General features: G+C 39.1%; 1 protein-coding gene across 28 annotated transcripts in view; it reads right to left on the reverse strand.

The window, feature by feature from the left end:
- Positions 1 to 252: 252 nt before the first annotated feature.
- LOC119698358 (ABI family member 3 binding protein) overlaps positions 253 to 20056 on the reverse strand; it is a 136719-nt gene continuing 116915 nt past the window's right edge. For all 28 annotated transcript variants that reach the window (XM_038132366.1, XM_038132042.1, XM_038131342.1 and 25 more), the window contains 6 exons: positions 19095 to 19206; positions 10406 to 10485; positions 8934 to 8963; positions 7794 to 7955; positions 3755 to 3868; positions 253 to 1632 (listed from right to left, as the gene is read on the reverse strand). In XM_038132366.1, the coding sequence (XP_037988294.1) occupies positions 1517 to 1632; positions 3755 to 3868; positions 7794 to 7955; positions 8934 to 8963; positions 10406 to 10485; positions 19095 to 19206 (614 nt within the window). In that variant the 3' untranslated portion in view covers positions 253 to 1516. The remainder of the gene's footprint in view (positions 1633 to 3754; positions 3869 to 7793; positions 7956 to 8933; positions 8964 to 10405; positions 10486 to 19094; positions 19207 to 20056) is intronic.

The following is a 20056-nucleotide window of genomic DNA, read 5'->3' on the forward strand; positions in this document are numbered from 1 at the left end:
AGCTGGAGCAAGCTGCTTGAGCTCTCTTAAAGACAAATTAGGAAGTTGAGTGAAAACATTCCTACCTTCAGCATCCTTAAATAGTGCTGTGCCCACAGCTACTTAGTACGCTGTGGCTGTGCCTCCTCCCATTTCTGCTCTCAGACCTAACACACCCCATGTTCATCAGACGATTTAACAGGGGCTTGGTTCCAGCAAACAGTTTGTTCTGAATAACAGCATTTACCACAGAAACTAAGCCTTGTTTTCATGTAAAACACTTGAAAAAAACCACTTGATTAAAAAATATTTTTATTAGGAGTACAGTGTACCTGCAATGTACTTTATAAGGTATTTTCTATAAATGACTACTATATAGATCTGGTAGTTCCTGTTCATATTTCTTCAATACATTAGTAAGGTAATGAATAACACCTTTAAAAAAACCTACATCTCTTTATTTAGTTCATAAATGTTCAAGCAGTACAACAAATAGCTTTGGGAGAGGTTTAAATCAAAATAACTGTAAAGCAGTTTTAAAGTTCAGTTATCAGTATTTACCCTTTGTCCCCAATGAAAACTGTTTTAAACTAGAATTTTTCTTTTTAACTAAAATAAACCTGATCGTGCTGTTATAACTAGTTTATTCTTTTTCCTCTTTCATTTGTCTTTCCAAGTCCCCTTGCATGGTACATACATTTGGCTTTTGAACCAGTGTCAGGCTCTGAAAACTACATTTTCCTGAAAAACCCCAGCTGTGCAGGCCAGCTTTGTTTTGTCATTCCATGTACATATGTACCTGTCCACTTCAGTTAGAGAACACCAACCCTCCCTGCCAGCCACTGCCAGCCTGTGACTCCATAGTGACAGGCTGAATGTGGCTTTGACTGGGGCTGAAACATTTGAAAACAAACATGGAAGAAAACTCCACTGAACTTGATCATTTAAAGCTGCACACACAGCAACCTACCTTGGCGTTTTGGCAGGAGCATAAACTGTTTGTACATGTAAGGAGAAAGTGCTTCAATTTTACTGGCTGCAGGATATTAAAAATTATAGGATCTTTTCTATAATTTATGACTGGGAGATATTACAGATGGATTAGGATGGGTAGCTTATGGCACTTGCATTACAGGACCAGTGAATATTTAAAACTAACACACATTGCATTTCATGACCAACTCTGGCATATCTGTGCCTTAAACATTTATTACAACATCCTGATAAATAACATACACACTGTATCTTTTAAAATACCATATAAACCATACCTTAAGAATAGGGAGCCAGCTTCCCTATGCATTATCCTACAACAAATCCCTAGCCTGTGTTTCTTTTTAAATTCTAAAAACAAATTTGTAACACTGGATAACTACAGTAAGCAGCCTACACTATTACACAATTAATGCAGTATTGGCATTAGACTGGTATACGTCTCGCACGTCAGCCAGCACCGCAGTGCCGGGTGCACCGTAAGCGTTGCCTTCCTGCAGCCTGCGCTGGGCAGCTGGGCCTTTGCACCCTCTTCGTGTGGCATCTACCACTTGCCAGGTATCGATGTGCCGCACTCGTACCAGCGCACGTAGTTAATCTGAGTCTCCCCGCCTATTTTCCCAAATTTGACAGGTTCCTGACGAACTGCCCTGAAAAACCCTGGAACAGAGAAGAGAGTTTTGTTTGCACAAAGCTCGCAGGACAGCACCGTGCTTTGGTTCTCTGAGAAGTCTGTAACTAACAATTCAGTGAGTGGCTGAAATAATCACCAAGCTGTTAACCCACCTGCCACAAGCAGAGCTGTTTGCTGCCTCTACATCCACTAGCACTCTGCAATTTGCCCACCCAACTCGAAGCAAAAGTACTTGGGATGGCTGCACAGAAGTGAAGTGTGCCTCCCCTGGAGATCCCAGCACCCTGCCGTGGGTAGGGCTGGCTGGGCACAGCCTGTGCCCCCTCTGTCCCCCTTCTGGCTGTGCTGGGCTCTCGGAACAGGACGCTGTTCTGCGTTACAAAGTGACAGTGACAAATACTTCCCACTGTGCAGCCTTGACACTGCAGTGACCCTCAATAAAACCCAGCCACTGGGGAAAGTTCACAGTATCTCCCCATTCAAATAATCCTTCTGCTTTCACTCTGTTGCTTTTGACAACACACTTGCTTCCTATTCAAACAATTAACATTAGATAAAAAAATTAAAAGTGAGGAATTGGGGCTCCATCCAACCTGACCATAAGGAATTTATATGTGGCTAGAGCCACGCACACACACAAAAAAATACTGTTCTGCAGCTGAGAGACAGCATCAGCTGTGATTCACAGCATTTCAGGTGAAATATGCACACTGTATCTCTTAAAACACCATACTTCAAGAATAGGGAGCCAGCTTCCCTATACGTTATCCTACAACATGTCCCTAGCCTGTGGTTTTTTTCACTCTGATTCTCTCACAGCACTTCAGGTCAAATATGGAAAGTTAATTCAGAAATCAATCTGCTGCAGCCAGAACAATTAGTCTGTTGGTCAGTTAGTTTGCTAGTAATAAAAGCTACTGAAAAGGTGAAGTCTTTTGTTTGCTTGTTGTGTAGTTTATTTTGGCCTAAAAATGATCATAGCTTATTAAATGACTCAAATCCAGTTGCCGAAATCATATTGGTTTTAAGTGTCTTTTAAACTGAGGTAGCAAGTTAGTTAGGTAAAAGTTTTTTAAAATATTCAAATATTTCTAAAAGTGTGAATCTGGTACAACTGAGTAGTTTGCTGTCCTGGCAATGCAGATTGGATTCTGAACATCTCTTAAGCAAAATATCTTTTCGGATGAGCAGCACTGACTGGGAAGGGAAAAGCAAAAACCTCTTTAGAAGAAACTCACTAAACACATAAACAAACACCCTTCAGACCATTCAATTACTTTGTTTTTTGGAAAAACTTGTGAAATCCTTAGGAACTTCACATTCATCTCCCACACCTACCTCGACACGTATCTGGACTCCTGTGGGGTGTTTTGTAAATGAAGCACAGGAAGATTTGGTCAACACATTGATATAGTACTGAAAACTGTTTTGCTGTTTTCCTCAGTAAAATGTTCCATGACACGCTCAGCACACGTGCACGTACCAGTACAGCCTGAGTTCTTAGCCCACAAGGAACAGAACACCTCACCCTGGCACTGCTGCCAGCAGCAAGGCGGGAGTTCAGCTGACAGAAGTACAAATTTCTTCTACCTCACTCTCAGCAATGGATGAAAAATAGCCAGGCAGGTCACAGCTGTGTTTAGCACATCTAGTCCCATGTCCACTTAGACCAGACTGGAATTTTGGGCACCATTTTGCAATCAGTACACCCAGAATTACTGTAGCATGAATTATATTTTCCAGCCATAAATTTTCAGTTTCTCATTAGTACCAAACAAGGTATTTAATGCCCAACTGATTATGTAGCGTGCTTTAAATCAACCTTGCTAGTTTGAACACATCACTTAATGCCTCTCTGCAAACTCAGATTTGTGGTTGGGTTTAAATATGTAATACCAACTGTGAATAATTTGTTGGGCTGTTTAAACAGGAGAGAGAGGCTGTTTGCTACCTAACAGAACCCGAGTCATAACTGTCTTAATAAGTCATCATTCACTGTCAAAGAACTTCTTGACTCTCTTCTGCCTGCAAAGCTGGCAGCTCCTTTCATTGCCCACCCCAGCAGTGGGCATTGAATCCACTGGCAGGAAATAGAAACAAACAAAGGAATTGCCCAGGTTTGCTACAGATAGATGTGTTGGGAATTACCATCTTTGACTGGCAGATCTTCCTGCTGTCCTGTCCTTCCATCTAAGAATGAGTCTACAAATTGGCAATGATCTTCTCCATGGCCCCGCTGGTCTCCTATGTTATAAAATTTTCCTGAAAGCAAAGAAGCAGCAGAGTTAGTGAAGGCTATTTCCAAAAACCACCGGAGGCAATGGGCTGTGCTCTTTCCTCTGTGGGGAAGCCAAGGTGAATGCTATGGTACTTTTCCTCTCTGGACCTGTAGCTGTAATTTGAACATGACATGCAGGTTCCAAGTGCTCAAGGCTAAGGCCCCACTCCTGGCCAAAATCTATGGCTGGACATAATTTTTCTCTCTCCTTACATTTCATACAGTAAGGGAAATTCTGTTACTACCAAGAACATCATCAAAAAGCAAGTTTTAGTAGTGATTTGAATGGAAGGCAGGTCTGGTTCCCTGTCAGGAAGCCCCCAGTACCTTCAGAGATGTTTTTACAGACCGCCTCCTAACATAGCCAAGGCCTGTTTTATAAATCATCATATTTTTACAACAGGTATGTGCAAGTGATAGCCCTTAACATATAGATGACCTCGGATACTAAGTACTTATCCAGAGCATGGAGTGTGCCCATGTATTTGCTTGCAGGATTGCTTAACAAGACACTTGACTGCAACTGAGCAGAAATCAAGGTCTCAAGTGTCCCATGTAGCATGTGCTGATGTTACAGACTGTGCTTATCCTGTTAACAGGCACAGTGAAGGAGCTTTGACAGATGTTTTTACTTGCTGATTTGATTTGCAAGATATTACTAAAATTCAGTTCAGAAGACGGAGGAGAGCATGCTACGTTGTCTTCCCAAACCTGGGATGAACACCTTTGTAGATAAACTTACCATTCTTTTTAATCTTCTTTCACAGCACATAGTTTTCAATATGAGATGTTGAAAGGAAAGGTGAGAGAATTTAGAAAAAGGCTCAGTATGGAGGTATAAGCTAGGTAGAAAGTACAGTTACTCATTAGATACTGGGTGTCCTGGAGCCTTGAATCGATGCCAGTCTGGCCATTTGAGAGGTGTTGGGGCGGGTTATAATACTGCTCCCAAAGAGCAATTAATAAAAAAAGCAGCCTACCAATAAACTCCAATGTTTTTGAGATCTGAGCAATACTTCGCCAAAATTTCTCACCTCCAGTCGATGGCCTCTGTGCATGTGGCTCTTCTCTAGCTTTACAAAATTATTTATTGCTATCTAGCTTTGGCTGCAAACATGTTTTTTTTTCTGTAGGAGAACTGGTCAGAGGGAGTTCCTCTCAGCAAATTTTTGCTCTGAAATTAAGAACATTCAGGCTGCCCAAAAAAGCCTTTTTTTTTTTTTTCCACAGCTGTTGAAGGTCACACATAGAATTTATTTTTTCCTTCCCTCAATAAATACTTATTTTTAGGTGGCCTGCTTTTCTGGAATGCCTACAGTGACTGCTCTGGAGGACTGTTAAATGAGGTCAGCAGTAGATGCTGGTTTATGGAACAGTCCTGGTATGTGTAACAGAGATCAGTTTTTCTCCATAAGAGAGAGAATAAGCCAGATATTTTAATGGCTAACACCAGAACAGTAACTTGCAGATACACACATATTCTTCTGGCCCACAGCTTTATCTATGCATAACTCAAACAATTGGTCTTCATAAATTAGCAGTATTCTCAGTGACTATTACATTCTTACTGCCCAATTATTTCTTACTGCCCTTTTATTTATGTGTAATAAAAGAACACCCTTAAAACCATTCAGCTAACAAATAACTGGTTTTCTGCTTTGGGGATAGCAATTCTAGCACAAAGTCAATTTTTTCCCCCAGTGTTCCCTTGTGGGTGGCCTTACAATGTTACATACAACTTTGTTTTATACATTAAAAATTCCGCAGCACTAGAAGAATAAATTCATGCTAAAAACCAGCATGCAAAGATACAGTTGCTGCCTGCCTTATACAATGGCATTTGGACAGAGCACCCAAGTTTCCAGGCAATTACACTGCTTCAACAGCAAAGCTTTGGAAGATTTTTTAGCATCCAGTGGAATGCAGAGCTCAGTGCAGCCCTGCACTGCTGGCACACCCGGTCCAGCTGGCTGGTGCTTGCAGGGACACTTCCGCTGGCCTCGGGGGCACGGTGAGGCGAGGTGATCGTGAGACACATCAGAACAGAGCTTGGCTTCAAATGGGGAAAATTCTCACTCGCATACAGAGGCCTCACTTAGCAATTGGGGCAAAAGCAGCTTTCCTTCTACACAAATATTTCACTTCTTTTAAATATTGTGACAACTGGTCAGCATTGTTTGTAACAACTCAAGTGCAAGAACCAGGCTTATCAAGTATAATGAATACAGCGTGTCTATCTCATCTTTTTCCAACGAGGATAAACTACCACCCTTCCAGCAAGAACAAAAACAATCTTATGAAAATAGGAAAATGGGCTCCTGATATTAAACTTTTCAGACTGGAGTTGCTTTCACTGCAGTGTTAATTCACTTGATTTAGGGCTGAAGTCTAGTCCTGCTAGATTAGCACTGCTATTTCCTCTGCTGGCTGGTTTTGGGACACATCATGCCTCATTGCCAGTGCTTGTCATTTGATCACAGCTGGTTAGTACAGCAACAGTTGAATGAATGATACATCTGTTCAAAACATTCTCTTTTATTCACATAATACCTAAGATCTTATTTATCTAAGATCTACGTATTTATCTAAGATTTATTTATCTTAGATATTTATCTAAGATCTTATTTATCTAAGATTTATGTATTTATCTACATAATATCTAAGATCTCATACGGAATTTTGTACTTGACTATTAATGACAAGGCTTTCCTTCCTTTTCTGCTCATCAGAGAACGGTGCTGGATGCAAGGCAAGGAAGCTTAAAATTATGGCAACATGGGCTGCCCTACACTCCCTTGCTCTTTTCCTTCCATATTCTTTCCATGAAGCCCAGAGCCCTGCTTCTGTGAAGTGCTGAGCTCAGAGATGGGGCAACTTTAGGTTATGAAAGTGGATTCTTCCAGCCACAGTCTCGCCCTAGCTAATTCAATGCGATGTGTTGAACACACCTGCCTGACTTGCACTCAAAAGGCATTTCCCACACATCTTTGTGCTCAGATGGCATGCTAATGACATTGTCACAGAGCTGTCTGTGATTAGAGACTTCACACAGAAGAGAGCCAGGAGCTTGGGATGCATTATGAGAAGTTAACGTATTTCTTAATGTCACAGGTACAGCTTGGACAAGCTGCATGAGACACAAAAATCTCCTATCAACTAACTGAAAAACACTTCTTACAGGCTGTTCCCCCAGCATGTGCCACCTGATTCAGGTCTTAAACACACCACACTCAACTGGCCTTAAAACACCAAACAAAACTTGAGAATGTAAGGCCAGGAAGTTTCCCTTAATAATAAAATATAATATGAGGAAAACAAAAAGGTGGGGAAAAAAGATCATAAGCAAATATGGGGAATGTGAAAACAAAACAAAAATGCCAAAGCTGGTGAGTAAAATCTGTTGACTGTCAAAGCTGGTGAGTAAAATCTGTTGACTAGAGTTGAAGTCATATATTTATAAGCCTCCCAGTAATGAAATAACCAGATGTTTACCGAAAGTAGTGGGAATGACAGGTGTAGTCCTGGTATAAAATAAGGCCCTGATCCTCTAATTAATAATTTGAATTAATAATTCTTCTCTAATTAATAATTTAACACTAGTTTGGTTGTTTTACAATATATGCTATTCACTCCGATCTTTGTTTTCTGTATGATCCCCAGTATATGAACAGATACTTAGAATCAGATGATCACCAGAGAGAGGTTCCTCTGGAGTCTGAAAACTCAGTATCAAACATATCAATGGTTTCTGAGCTCAAGCTGATTACTGTTTATGATTAATATTTGGACTAAATTAAACAGATCTGATCACACTTAGCACAGCTCGTCTTGTTAAACCTCTTATTTCAGAAACCATAATATCTTTCAGGAATGTATCATATGGACAGCACTGATTTGAATGTTTCTTACCTGTAAGTGAATCACTGAGGTATATCTTGTATCTCAAAGAATTGCACAGCTGCACACCTACAAACTTCTTATACCAAGTCCTCTTTACATATTGTTTGCCTTTGCATTCTGAGTATGTGTCTGAATTGAATGGGATTTCAGTCCAGATAGCATCTTTCCCCACTGCAGGAGAGGAAAAAAGAGGCTGAAGTATGATGCTGCATACAAAATTATTCACAACAAATGTGTTTGAATAACTAGAATTAGAAACCTTGATGAAGCAGAATGTACCATGACACCTGCATTTTGAACATGAGAAATATTTCAGGGAAGCACCAAAGTATGTGGACACAATTGGTGCTGTGAACTCCTCCTGCTGTCCTCTGGTGCAGGTTTGCAATAGGTTCATTCTAGGACCTTGTTAGGGGGACAATGTTTGTATTGGAAATACTCTCATTTACTAAGTGTGTGATACAGTCACCATTCTTCAATGTGTTCAAGCCAAGACAATCAACTTGCAGCAAACTGTGATCTAACAAAAATACATATAAAAAGGAAGTGCCATTAATTATGTGGAGACAAATGGTGCCACAGTGTTTGTCAAAGTGAAAGTGATGACTATTACAAATACAAAAAGCAGCCCAATTTGCTCGAATGATCTCAGCTCTTCTTCAAAAGCTCAGTCCACCTTCCATCAAGGACAGGAAGAGTCTTGTAAGTGGCTTAAAGCAGAGCTAGATCAAACCTTCTGAAGCAGAAAATTTTCCTAAAACACAGAGACAGATAAATAAAATCCTCTGAGTTGTGCTCTGTTAACTCACTTAAAAAGTGTAGAGTTATTAATTTCGCAGAGCTTTCTTTGCTTTGATGACAAGGTTGAGAAAATAAGAGGCTTGTCCTTGGCTCATTTGTGTACATTGGTTTGAAGCCATCCCAGCTGCCATGGGAGCTCCACATCACGTTGATTGCCTTATGCTCAGGAAACAAACAGCCACGCATGAATTCCTTGGCAGCGGCATGGGTGGAAGGAGTGAAATTGTGTGTGAGTGCTGTTTGATTCTGTAACTCATCCAGCTGGTGCAGCAGAGCCACCCTCCTCATAAATTCTGCTATCTCATTTCTGATAAAACTGCTGATCAGATTTATATATAAAACACTTACTTGAAATTGGCTCACTCACTCTTGGGTCCGCTGGGGGAAGAAAACAAACATTCAATCAGACACTGTAAAATGAACGTTTCCAATAATTCTATGGAAAAGCATTGGTAAGTGATTTTTTACAGCTGACGTAAGCTGTAATTTGTGAAACAGAAAGAGTTTTGAAAGTTGGAAGCAAAGTTAACTTTTGTATTAAATTAAATTAGAAGAAATATATTTCTTCTGTGAAACTCCAGTATCAATGAGCTTTTAACAATTTTACTTATGGGACAACACCAGCCAAGCACAGCTCTAGTAAAAACAAGTGTTTAAACCTGTACCCAGCAAAACCCAATTGTACTGTGTCTTATTAAAATTTCAATTTCAAAACCTAAATAGCAAAAAGGGCACATCTGTAATACTTGCCCCAAAAAACTTGGCTTTGAAAGCCCAAATGTGAGAAATGGATTTGTGCAATTAAGTAAAAACAAAACTGCATGCTTAATTTGTCCAAACTAAATAGGAGACAGAACATAAGCCTTGTCATTCATGAAAATTGCACTTGGCGCAAACTTTTTTCACTTTTAACAATCTAGAATTACAAAGAGTGTATTCAGAGGTTTCAAATATGTGTGGCATAGTCTGCACTCCTCCTTGAGTAATCTTTTTCTCAGCCAAAACTCTCATCCATCAGTGACAGCACTAGTTGAGGACTATTAAATTATTACACCTGGCTCAAAACACAGATTGAGAAAGTCCTTTTTAAAAGGCAAAATCCATTTTGTGTTTTATGTGGTCTTTCAGTACTACCAAGCAATAAACACTTCTGCACAAAAGATGGTATCTTGCTTGCCTAAAGTCAACAAGTCAGCAAGAATAGGCAAAGCAAAAGCTGTCTGATTTTCACCTCTGAGTCAGAGAGAACTTGACTTCGGAACCAATCAGTGGCCAAAACAGGCTTGTATACACCTCTTTAAGAGTTTCACTGGAGAGTAAACAGGATGGAAGGGGACCTACTGGGACACTGACTTTTCACAACAGCGCTTTCTCAATCCTTTTTTCAGCCAAACAACATCACTGTTTACAGCAGCCTTATTGAACAGGTAGCAAAAACACCGATGAACACACCAACCCAAAAAAACCCTGTAATGTTCCCCATCCAGAAGCTGTAAATGAGTTGGATAGATGCAAAAAGGTCAGGAATATAAATCTTAACTGACTGAGGCCTCTCTAGGGATGAAGTAATTTTCTTTGCAGTGAATACCAGACAATGTTCCTCTGTTTTTTTCTCTTGCAGTCTGTCCATCTTACATCCTCACACAACACAGCTCTGATCCCAGGCTGACTTTCCAGGCACGGTGGTAAAAAGCCAATCAGGAGACAGTAAAGAGCAGGACTGAATGCACAAAATGTAGTGAGAGAGCCTTTCATGCATCCCAGAAACATGGGTACTTAAAGGCACTGCAAGTGATGGTCTGATCTTTGGAAGTTCTTACCTGATTCGGTACTGAATGCCACAACATTGCTACTTGGACCTTCGCCAAGGGGGTTCCTAGGTTTCACATGGAATTCATAACTGGGGAATAAAATAGAAGAGATGAAAATTTTGCAAACTAAGCATTCTTGAATAGTCTGGAGCAAGCAAGCAACACACACATTAGGGCTATTCCCCTTCTGGAGAATAAAAAAATCCCAATTTCTTGCCACAAAATCACTGAGACTTTTTTTGTCCTAACTGTGTAAGACCTGAACTGAACACAAAATTAACCAGTCCTTTTGATAATCCTTTGCACACATACTATTAATATTTGAATTCATTCATCACTGACTTGTCTGTCTCCTCTCACACAGCAGTTTCAGTTCTGGCAAAGGGAGCAAGTTCAGATAAGGTCTGAGGCAACCTGATAAGCAGAGACTGAGTAAAGGACATTGCTATTTATTTGTACTTTTTGCTTTTTTAAGAACACAAACCTCCAATTCAGTGCCTGTCAGGCCCACCCACAGTGACAGACAGGACCAGTAGCGAAACACAGGGCAAGTCTTCCAGGACAGGAGCTCAGCCAAGGCAAAGATCCAATTGCTTGAATGTATGTTAATAATAAGTATATGAAGCAATGACAAGACACTGTGCAGAGTCACTTTTGCATGTGTTTTTACTGATGTGGCACAACACTGGCCTGTGCTGTAGCTATCTCATGATCCCTTTTCATCACTATGTTGGGAACCAAATACAGTGCTGTGAAAACAACACGACTGAAGAAAAAAATCCAAACCAGCCTCCTCTTCTTAAGCCTCCCCCACCTCTCAGTGCTTGATTACCAGTGGAAGTGCCATGTACAGAGGGACATCTCCCATACTCTGAGCACACACATGGTGAATCTCTCCTAACAGAGAGGGTCTCTTTATCAGTGACAGGGAGCCAAGGGACACGAGTCAAAGGGACTGTAGGCCTGGAAAACAAGCCCCAAATTAGAGGCACTTTTGCTGTAAACACATAAAAAATGGGAGTCCCAGAAGTGGGCAACTAAACCTTCAGCTCTTGACTTGAGAAGGATCATTTACCCATGATAATTTTGGTAGCTTGTGACTGTAATATAGCATTGCAATGTATTGCTGGAATTACTTCCAAACACCAATTTTCTAAAGAGAGAAAACCCCCATACCACACTCTGCACAGTTGGAAATTTGTAAACTCCATTTGCAATTCCCCAGAAGAATAATTCAATCCAAACTTTGGACTACCTTTCATTCCTCCTTGGCTCCCGCAAAACCTGAGCTAATTAACCTCAGTGGAGCATTCATGCAGTACCCAGCAACTGTTTTCCATCCACTGTACTATTAAGAAAGTATTTAACTTTAAAATTGCTTACTTAAGCAATTGCCTTTATTTCGAGGGTTTTCTTTTCTTTTTGAGGGAAATACTTATATAAACTGGTATGCTGAACAGATGCATTGTGGAAATTCATGGATATTGCTAAGAGAAACATGGGAGAAGCTTGTTTTGAACTGAAAAAGTCTATTTGGAGAAATCTTGACATTTATTTAAACATGCTGAAAGAGAATTTGGAACTACCCCTATTACCCCACGGTGGGAGGGAGACATAAACTAAATAATAAATTTAAGAAATTTATAAATCTTTGTTATCAAGTTCAAATTGCTTAAACAAAGACATGCTTTTAAAATAGGACCTGAGTAGTTAGTATTCACATTGGCCACGTGGTACAGTAACATTTTTGGTCAAGAAGTATTCTGATCTGGTAGGAAATGTCATAATATAGAGAACTGTAGCAAAGGAGTTGGAGATTCTTTCTGAAGAATCACTGAAGCATAAACAAAGATTTCCTAATATGTTGGGGGTCTTAACGTAATAGCTATATGGTACATTTTTTAAAATGTAGAAATTAATCCACACCTAGAGATATAAGACTGCAAAGATATTTTCCTGCTTCCTTCACAGGAGGAATAGCTGATCTAAAGCTATTATTGTAATAGTGATCATCAGGATGGAATGTTCTATTGCTTTATGGGCAGTTTATGGTTTGATCTCATGGGTGATAATAATCTGGTTTTGTCCCTTTGTATGTATTTTGCTGATTTTTGAACAAACATATTGTTCTCAATAGTTGATATGCTCTACTTTGGGCTGCATTAGGCAATGTTCTTCATAGAATCAGTCCTGTTCCCAAAAATCTTTAGTCTATGAATTTGGACTCATCAATTCTCTAATTCCAAAGAGACAGAAACAAGAACTGAAGGTTATTTTCCAAGCACTGTTTTTCAAATTGTGGTTTAGAGATCACTAGGTTCTCTGCAAAAGACCAAACCACAGCTTGGAAAATTAGGGCAAAATTTAAATAAAGAACTAAAATCTACAGATAGAGATTTCAGCTTATGTAAACATATGAAGAAAATTGGAAAAAAGAAAAATAATAAAGAAATGTCCAAAGTTTAGCTCAGTCAATTAGGGAAGCCTCTTATTAATAATGTTAAAAGGAAATTTTAGAAACTAAAATACATGCAGTTCTACAGTTCTGTGGTATGCGTTTTTACAAGCATCACAGGCTCCTTTCCTCTGCCAATTTCAATCCTGAAACAATACCAGGGGCTTCCACAGTATAAAAATAACAAACAACCACTTTTGGAGATTAAAAGAATTAGCTAGTTGACAGAACATTGAAAAGGAGAGGAAGAAAATGTCGGACTGGGATCACAATATGACATAGCTTACTGTATTTTTAAAGCTATACTGTGGCTGTTTTAATAGAAGACAATCTAAAGTCTTTCATTTTTTGTGTAAGGTGGAAGATCTGAAAAATAGAATTAAAATGATAAAAAAGTGTACCATTTGCTCTGTTACGCACTCCTGTAGAAACCACAAAGAAGGGGGAAAAGGCTCAGAGTTTCAAGAAGAATGTACGTCAAAATGAATAGAATCCATGTCTGCTGCTTAGTTAGACTTACCTAACGAGAAACTGGAGTCCATATTCCATCTTTACATCTGCCTGCCTAATAAAAACTCTGCTGTCCCATGTAAGCACCAATCTAATGCCTCACACCTTTAACATCTGTAAGATTGCTATCCTACAAACTTTTGGAGATCAGGCCTTCCACATCCTCCCAAACTGTGTAAGACAGTAGAAGTCCTTGTGCAGATTAAATGGACTTGACTTACAGTAATTACTACTTGGGGCGTATTTTTCCACCGCAGGAAATCGCTATACCACATGGAACTCTGGCAAATGCAGCTGCTCTTGCATTTTTCAAATCATGCAAAAGGAAAAGACTGAAGACTGCAGAACTGAAAATAGGTGAAGAGAGATTTTCACCATAATAGGAGCAGCTGAGTACAGTCCTGGGACTTTAGGTCTATTTCTGGGGAGATGCTGGTGTTGGATGGCTATTGTGCACAGAGCTCCTCTGTGTCTGCAGAGTGTGCTTGGATGGCAGTGTGACCAGGAAAGAAAGGAAGAAAGAGGAAGAGAGAGAAAGCGAGAACGATCTGCTATGTTTGTTTGAGGAATCTTTCTCCTAAGAAAATTGGAAGAAGGGCTAGGAGAAATGGGAAATGCTTATCCTCAAACGCTGATATCAACAGTAGTTTAGTACAATATCTGTTAGTTTTTTAATGAAAAAACAGAAACCTCCAGCATTTTTCTGCCACTTTCTGAATTTTGCTGCATTGAAGCTTTCTTTATAGTTTCTATCTCTTGACCCTTGCTGTTAACAAAAGCTAAACTCTCTGTATTGATAGAGGCTTTCTTGGGTTTTTCCTTGTGTGTGATTAGAACGTTTGGGTGCTAACTACAATAAAAAACAATATTAGATAAAGGTGGTAAACAGCCTTAGCACACAATCAAACCCAAAAATCCAATGGAAACAAATCAAAACATTTTTAAAAAGGAGAAGAGTATATTTGAAATCACCAAAATAATTAATGGGGAAGCAGATCAGTACCTAATGGGAAGCTGTGCAAATGTAAGCATCACAGGCTTTTTGTTTCTTATTAATACTTTTTCTACAGCAGTAGGCTGGTGGGACATGTCCTCCAATGGCTACTCAAACTTCCCCAGAGCTATTTGTGACAAGTCTTAATATTTTTCTTTACTATCTTCCAATTTCTGCCATCACAAACATGCATGAGAACAGTTTTCAGCAGTATTCAGGCTCTTTTTTGAAGGCTTGTATAGAAATTTGGGCTGTAGAACTCCCTGGACACTATGGTCTGTGCTATGGGCTACACTGCCCTTAAACAAACCACCAGAATGAAAGAGAAAATGCACACCAACTAAGGAAAAAAAAGTTTCAAGATAGGGCAGGGATACAGAAATAAGAACTACATATTTTGGCAGAGAAATCAGCAGAAATAACAAAAAAAATCTAATTGGGAAAAAAACCCCAAACAACATCTGCATTTAATATTTTAGGCTATGAGAGCCCATGAAAAAACTACAGATCAGTGAAACCAATTTTTTTTCCAAGGAGAATATGCAGAGGAACACCATTATCACTGAGATGGAATTAAGACAACAAAAACCACAGTAAGCCAAATTTTCTCTCAGGCCTCTCAATGTTTATTGCAAATAAGCAGCTCAAGGAGGACAATACTGAAAATTGTGGATAATAACCTTATCTTGACTCACATATGGAAGACCTTGCTTGACTATTAACATAGGAGAAATTATTGCAATGCTTTCTTAAGAAATTTTAATGTAAAACAAGGAAAGAGCAGAGTCCTGGGTATGCCAGTGGTACTCCCACTGGGAGTTCCAATGTGAGGAGCCTTTTAAGGAAACTCAGAAACAGGAGACCTGTAAGACAACTTAGATGGAATACTGCAGGTCTCATTCCTCAAATGGCTGCTTGGAAGTTAGACTGTAACTACTTTGACCAAAACAATCAGTCTTGCAGTTTGACTCTTTTTCAAGTGGAATAAACACTGCATTTCTTACTATAAGAATCACAGAATTTCTATGTGGAGGATGAAAAATTGTTAGTTCATACTAGTGCATTTGTTTTTCTCTTTTTTTTTTTTTTTGCTAAGATAGAAATGACATTTGCATTAACACTCTAAGCCACCTCTGCCTGCATTAAAGAAACTGGAGGAAACTGAGATCTACAAGACCAGAAACTGCCCTAAGGTCCAATCTTACAATAATATATGTTGTAAGACACCTATGAAGGTGACCTGGTCCAGGCCCCGTTTCAGCTGCTTTGAGCTCAGGGTTCATCAAGTACAGGATGAAGTACATCATCGAGTACAGTAGTGGCAGACACTCACTGTTTGAACAACAGAGTAAAGACTGAGTAGCTCACTAATCTGTACAGACTAACCAGGAGAAAGAAGAATAAATCTTTTCATTAAAAGAATAAATATAGTAAAAACTGCAGAAATTTTGGTGTGTGCTTCAGTGTGATAATAAACAGAGGGCTGAGTGAAATGTGACCTGAACCTACTCTAAAGTCCTTGGAAATAATATGAAGGGTAACAAAAGCTAACTACAGTATAAAGTCATAATCAACACTGTGTATATGTGAATATTAGATCATAGAAGCACATCTATGAGAGAAATGTTTAAGCAGAAGACATTCATAAAATAAAATGAAGTTTTCTTCAGGTACCAGTTATATCCAATTAACTATCAGCATAAGGAAGATGTATATTGTTATCTAGCTCATATAGCATAACATCACTTCATGCTTTGAGATATTTCAGGTAAAGGTTACAATCAGAAGCAAATCTGGTGAAATTAAACAGAATTCTAGGCTGAAGCCAATCAGTAGCTTACTGACAGCAAGAGTACCAATTTCAAGAACTCTGACCAACCAAATAACGGATATCAAGATTTGAACTTCCCAGGTTATTTAAACTATCAGAAATCCTCTAAAATTTGAAAACCTGCAATCACTACATTTGATAATTCTCTAGGTGAAAAGGAGGATAAAATACTTGTCCTGTAAGGAAAAATCCTTTAAATTAATGTGTGGTTGTCAACTGTGAGGCATGCCTTACTGTGGGAAAATGTCATGGATATGATATGTCTTTCCTTGGGCAAAAACCAGATGGATTTCCAATGAAATCACATTGTACAGGTGCCTCTAAAACATTTTTTTACAAGAAAAACCCCCACACAATCCATTGCATTAGAAAGCAGCTGACTGTGCCTCACATTTATTTAAAAGGTCTATGTCCTTCCAGTCAAAAGTTTTTCAAATCTCTATTTTCCTGTCATCTCAGAGTATCAGACTTGCAGTCAAATCACCAGGAACACATAAAGCTGGCATATATGAGACAGAAAGGCAAAAAAACCTCCATAATATATACAACGTGATTTGTTTAAAATTAACCTTCACAAGTTGTGGTACACCTATGAAGGTCCATTTTCATTTCCATCTCCATATTATCATGGTATAAGTCTGCTAAAACCAAGTACTTGATAACTGTACTCAAAGTCAAAACGCTTTCTTCAGCCAGTGCATTTTTTCTGGATCTAGTCACTTTTCAGACAGCTAAATGGACACACAGAATGCTACACTAGAATCCTCATCCCATTTAACTTCTGTGTTTGTTCTTACTGACAGCTGCAGTCACACATGCAATTTTGATGAGCGACTGTAAAAGTCTCTTTGTTGCCTCCGTAACACTGTCCAAATTCCTAAAATATTTAAAGTCTGGCCATCAGCTCCTAATCTTTAAAAGCTGCCTTGTGTAAAGGCCAGCTCAAAGGGAGAAGGGTATCTGCCTTGCTGCAGAGCTTTCCAGAGGCGTAGCAGTATCACCTATTTGAAGAATGTAAAAGAGTGAAGCAAACAAACAGCATGATTTGGCACCCAGGTTTTCCCTGCTGCTTGTCCTCCCCCTCACGCCAAAAAGTTGTTTGTCTGGCTTCCCTCTTGTTGGTTGTGGGCAATTCACTCTTTAGCTTCTAGGCCAGGCACTACCATCCATATCCTACCTGAAGTACCTCAACAGGATGCTAGACCTTGGCCAACATGACTGCAGACCATCTCTGCCAGGTACAGCTCTTGAAGAGCCTACATCTGCACAACTACAGCCTTGAACTGGATTGCTGCTACAGGGTCTTTCAGGTCCAGACTTTCCCATGAAGGCTGAGACAAAACATTCACAAAAAAATTTTATGCCTTTTTGGGAAGTCTTTGTTTAGGTCTGTCTGCTTTAGATCTGTCCTGAACTGCCTTTAGCTCTGAATGCACTGGACCTTCCGACCAGCAAAGAGGGTTCACACAAGCCTCACTGAGGGCTTCAGGAAAGCTGGAAAAATAGGGTCTCTAATTCAACTTGTCAGGTCCTCCAAAGTGTTCCCAGGCCAAGAGGTTCTTCCCAGTTAATCCACCTTCTGCCACTGAGCATCTCTCTTTCCATATACTGCCAGTACTTTTGCAAATGCTGATCATTTGTGGGAGGGATTTCTATTTCTCTGCCAAGTTACTTTTCCAGCTCTACCTCTTCTACAGCTCTTCCCTTTGAAGTTAGTTATGGAAAAGTTTCCTTCCCAGTCTAATGTATTTCTTGATGAATTTTTAAACATATCAGGGACTCTGTTAATGAATACTGAGCTGTGTTTAATTTTTGCTCTTCCTCCCATTTGCAGTCCATTTTATCCACAGGCACATTTCCTTCATCTAATGAGCAGCTACTGATAGACAGGAGACTTTTATGATGGACATGTGATGTTTCTTGGCAGAACAGATACTGTCTACATGATACCACCTGTCTTAACCACTTTCTTGTTTTCCCTGAATTTAGTGAGCCAGCAATCCTGGATTTAAGTGGTAAGAATAACTTCTTGTGCTTCTGCCAAAGCTCTCAAGGTGTCCTCGCAATTAGGAAACACATTCTGCTTGGAATGGGAGTTTTATTGAACAGAGCCACTCTGAGGACTTTACATCCTTAAATCTGGTGAGACTTGGGGGACATGCACAACTGCAATTTATATCAAAGATTTTCAATTTTGGGCAGTGGCCCTCTGGATCCAGAAATGCTTTCACTGTCTTTCCTTTTTGAGGCAGGGGTTGGTAGCTGCTCCCTTCTGAGGAAAAGCTGTGCCTTTATATCTTAGTTTATCTAAAACAGAAACATCCATTCACCAAAGCCAAATGGTCTTGCAGGAAAAACCCCAAGTGTCACTCATTAACTTTCTGATGCAATTAGTAAACAATGTAACAAAAGACAAGTGGGTCTCTTCTCCTCTCTGAATTTTACCATAAAAAGAAGAATACTTTTTAATGAGATTTGATATTTAAAGATAGATTATGCTCATTTGAACTAGTTGCATGAGAGGCACACCATGAACTGGAATTCACTTACTCATTTTTAATTTGCCAGCTCTTTTGAGACACTGAAAGAAAATGATATATTAAGGACAAATGTGTTTTTCCTCTCACAGTAATTTTCTTACTTTTGACAAGTAGTCTTTCTGCTATAAAAGGTCACTTCTGCGGCTTGTCCAGACCACAAATACTCTTGTTAATTTCTGAAGGATTCCTCAAATATGTTTTATCTGTTAACTTACAAGAAAGCTAAACCAAACCATACATTTTTTTTCTATCAAAACAGGAGTAAAAATGATCAGGTCTTATTTCCATAGGTATTTTCATTTTATGTGGCAGACAGCTGACAGTCTAAATTAGTTGGATTAACTTAAAAAAATATATTATTTAGCTACCTTGTATCAGGTTTTAGGTTTTCCACAGTAGAATGGGTTTGATTTGTAGTGATAATTGATTTCTCTTTTTCACCATCACTTCCTCCATTTTCAGTTGACACAACCTCATACTCTGGAAAATTACAGTAAAGAAAAATTAGATTGAGTAACATCTCTTACTTGAGCTTCTTAAATACAACCAGATAGTGAATGAGTATGCAATTTTACAGGAATTCAACCTTTCTGCCTTTTGCCAGCCTGAAGTCAATACATAATGTGGACATTTTAATTCCTTCAAGTTGGAAAAGAAAATGCAGGAAATGAATGAGCATGCAAATATGTGTATGCACACACTGACACACACCAAGAACTACCAAGTCCATCCAGTGCCTGCTTGTTACTCAGTGCACAAGGCAACAAACTGCCCTTCATTTCTGTGGCAACACAAATGAGCAAAGCGTGACCAGAATGGTCTTGGTTCCTGACACTTGCAGTTTTTATGAAAACAAGGAGGTGAGTGTGATCACTGTTTTGGTTGTTGTTTTTCAGACCTTTCCATTATGCTTTGGTTTTGGGCATACCCAATGAAACACCTTGTACACAGTTAAAGTCAAGCAAAGTAAGCATTGACAAGGCAAAATGATGCAACAAATTATGTTTTCTGTTTCCACCTTTCTATCTGAAACAGTGCATTTATTTAAAAAAAAAAGAGATGTGATGACTAAATAAGATGATTGGAAAAACATGCATAAACTACAAAAATAGAAAGAGATGACAGAAAAATTGGTTTAAGCCTGTCTAAACAAGTAATGTCATACTGGTGCCAATATGAAGCAATCACTGTTTTCAGAAAACAGGACTGAATGCCTTCTCTTGAATTTAGAATTGATTTTGATGAGTCATTGACTGAGCTGTTAGTTAATTTCGATGTTCAGTTTTTGTCAGCTAATGTTGAAATACAGAAGATGATGGAAGAATTAGGA

This window comes from Motacilla alba, chromosome 1 (genome assembly GCF_015832195.1).
Source record: "Motacilla alba alba isolate MOTALB_02 chromosome 1, Motacilla_alba_V1.0_pri, whole genome shotgun sequence".
Taxonomy (NCBI): Eukaryota; Metazoa; Chordata; class Aves; order Passeriformes; family Motacillidae; genus Motacilla; species Motacilla alba.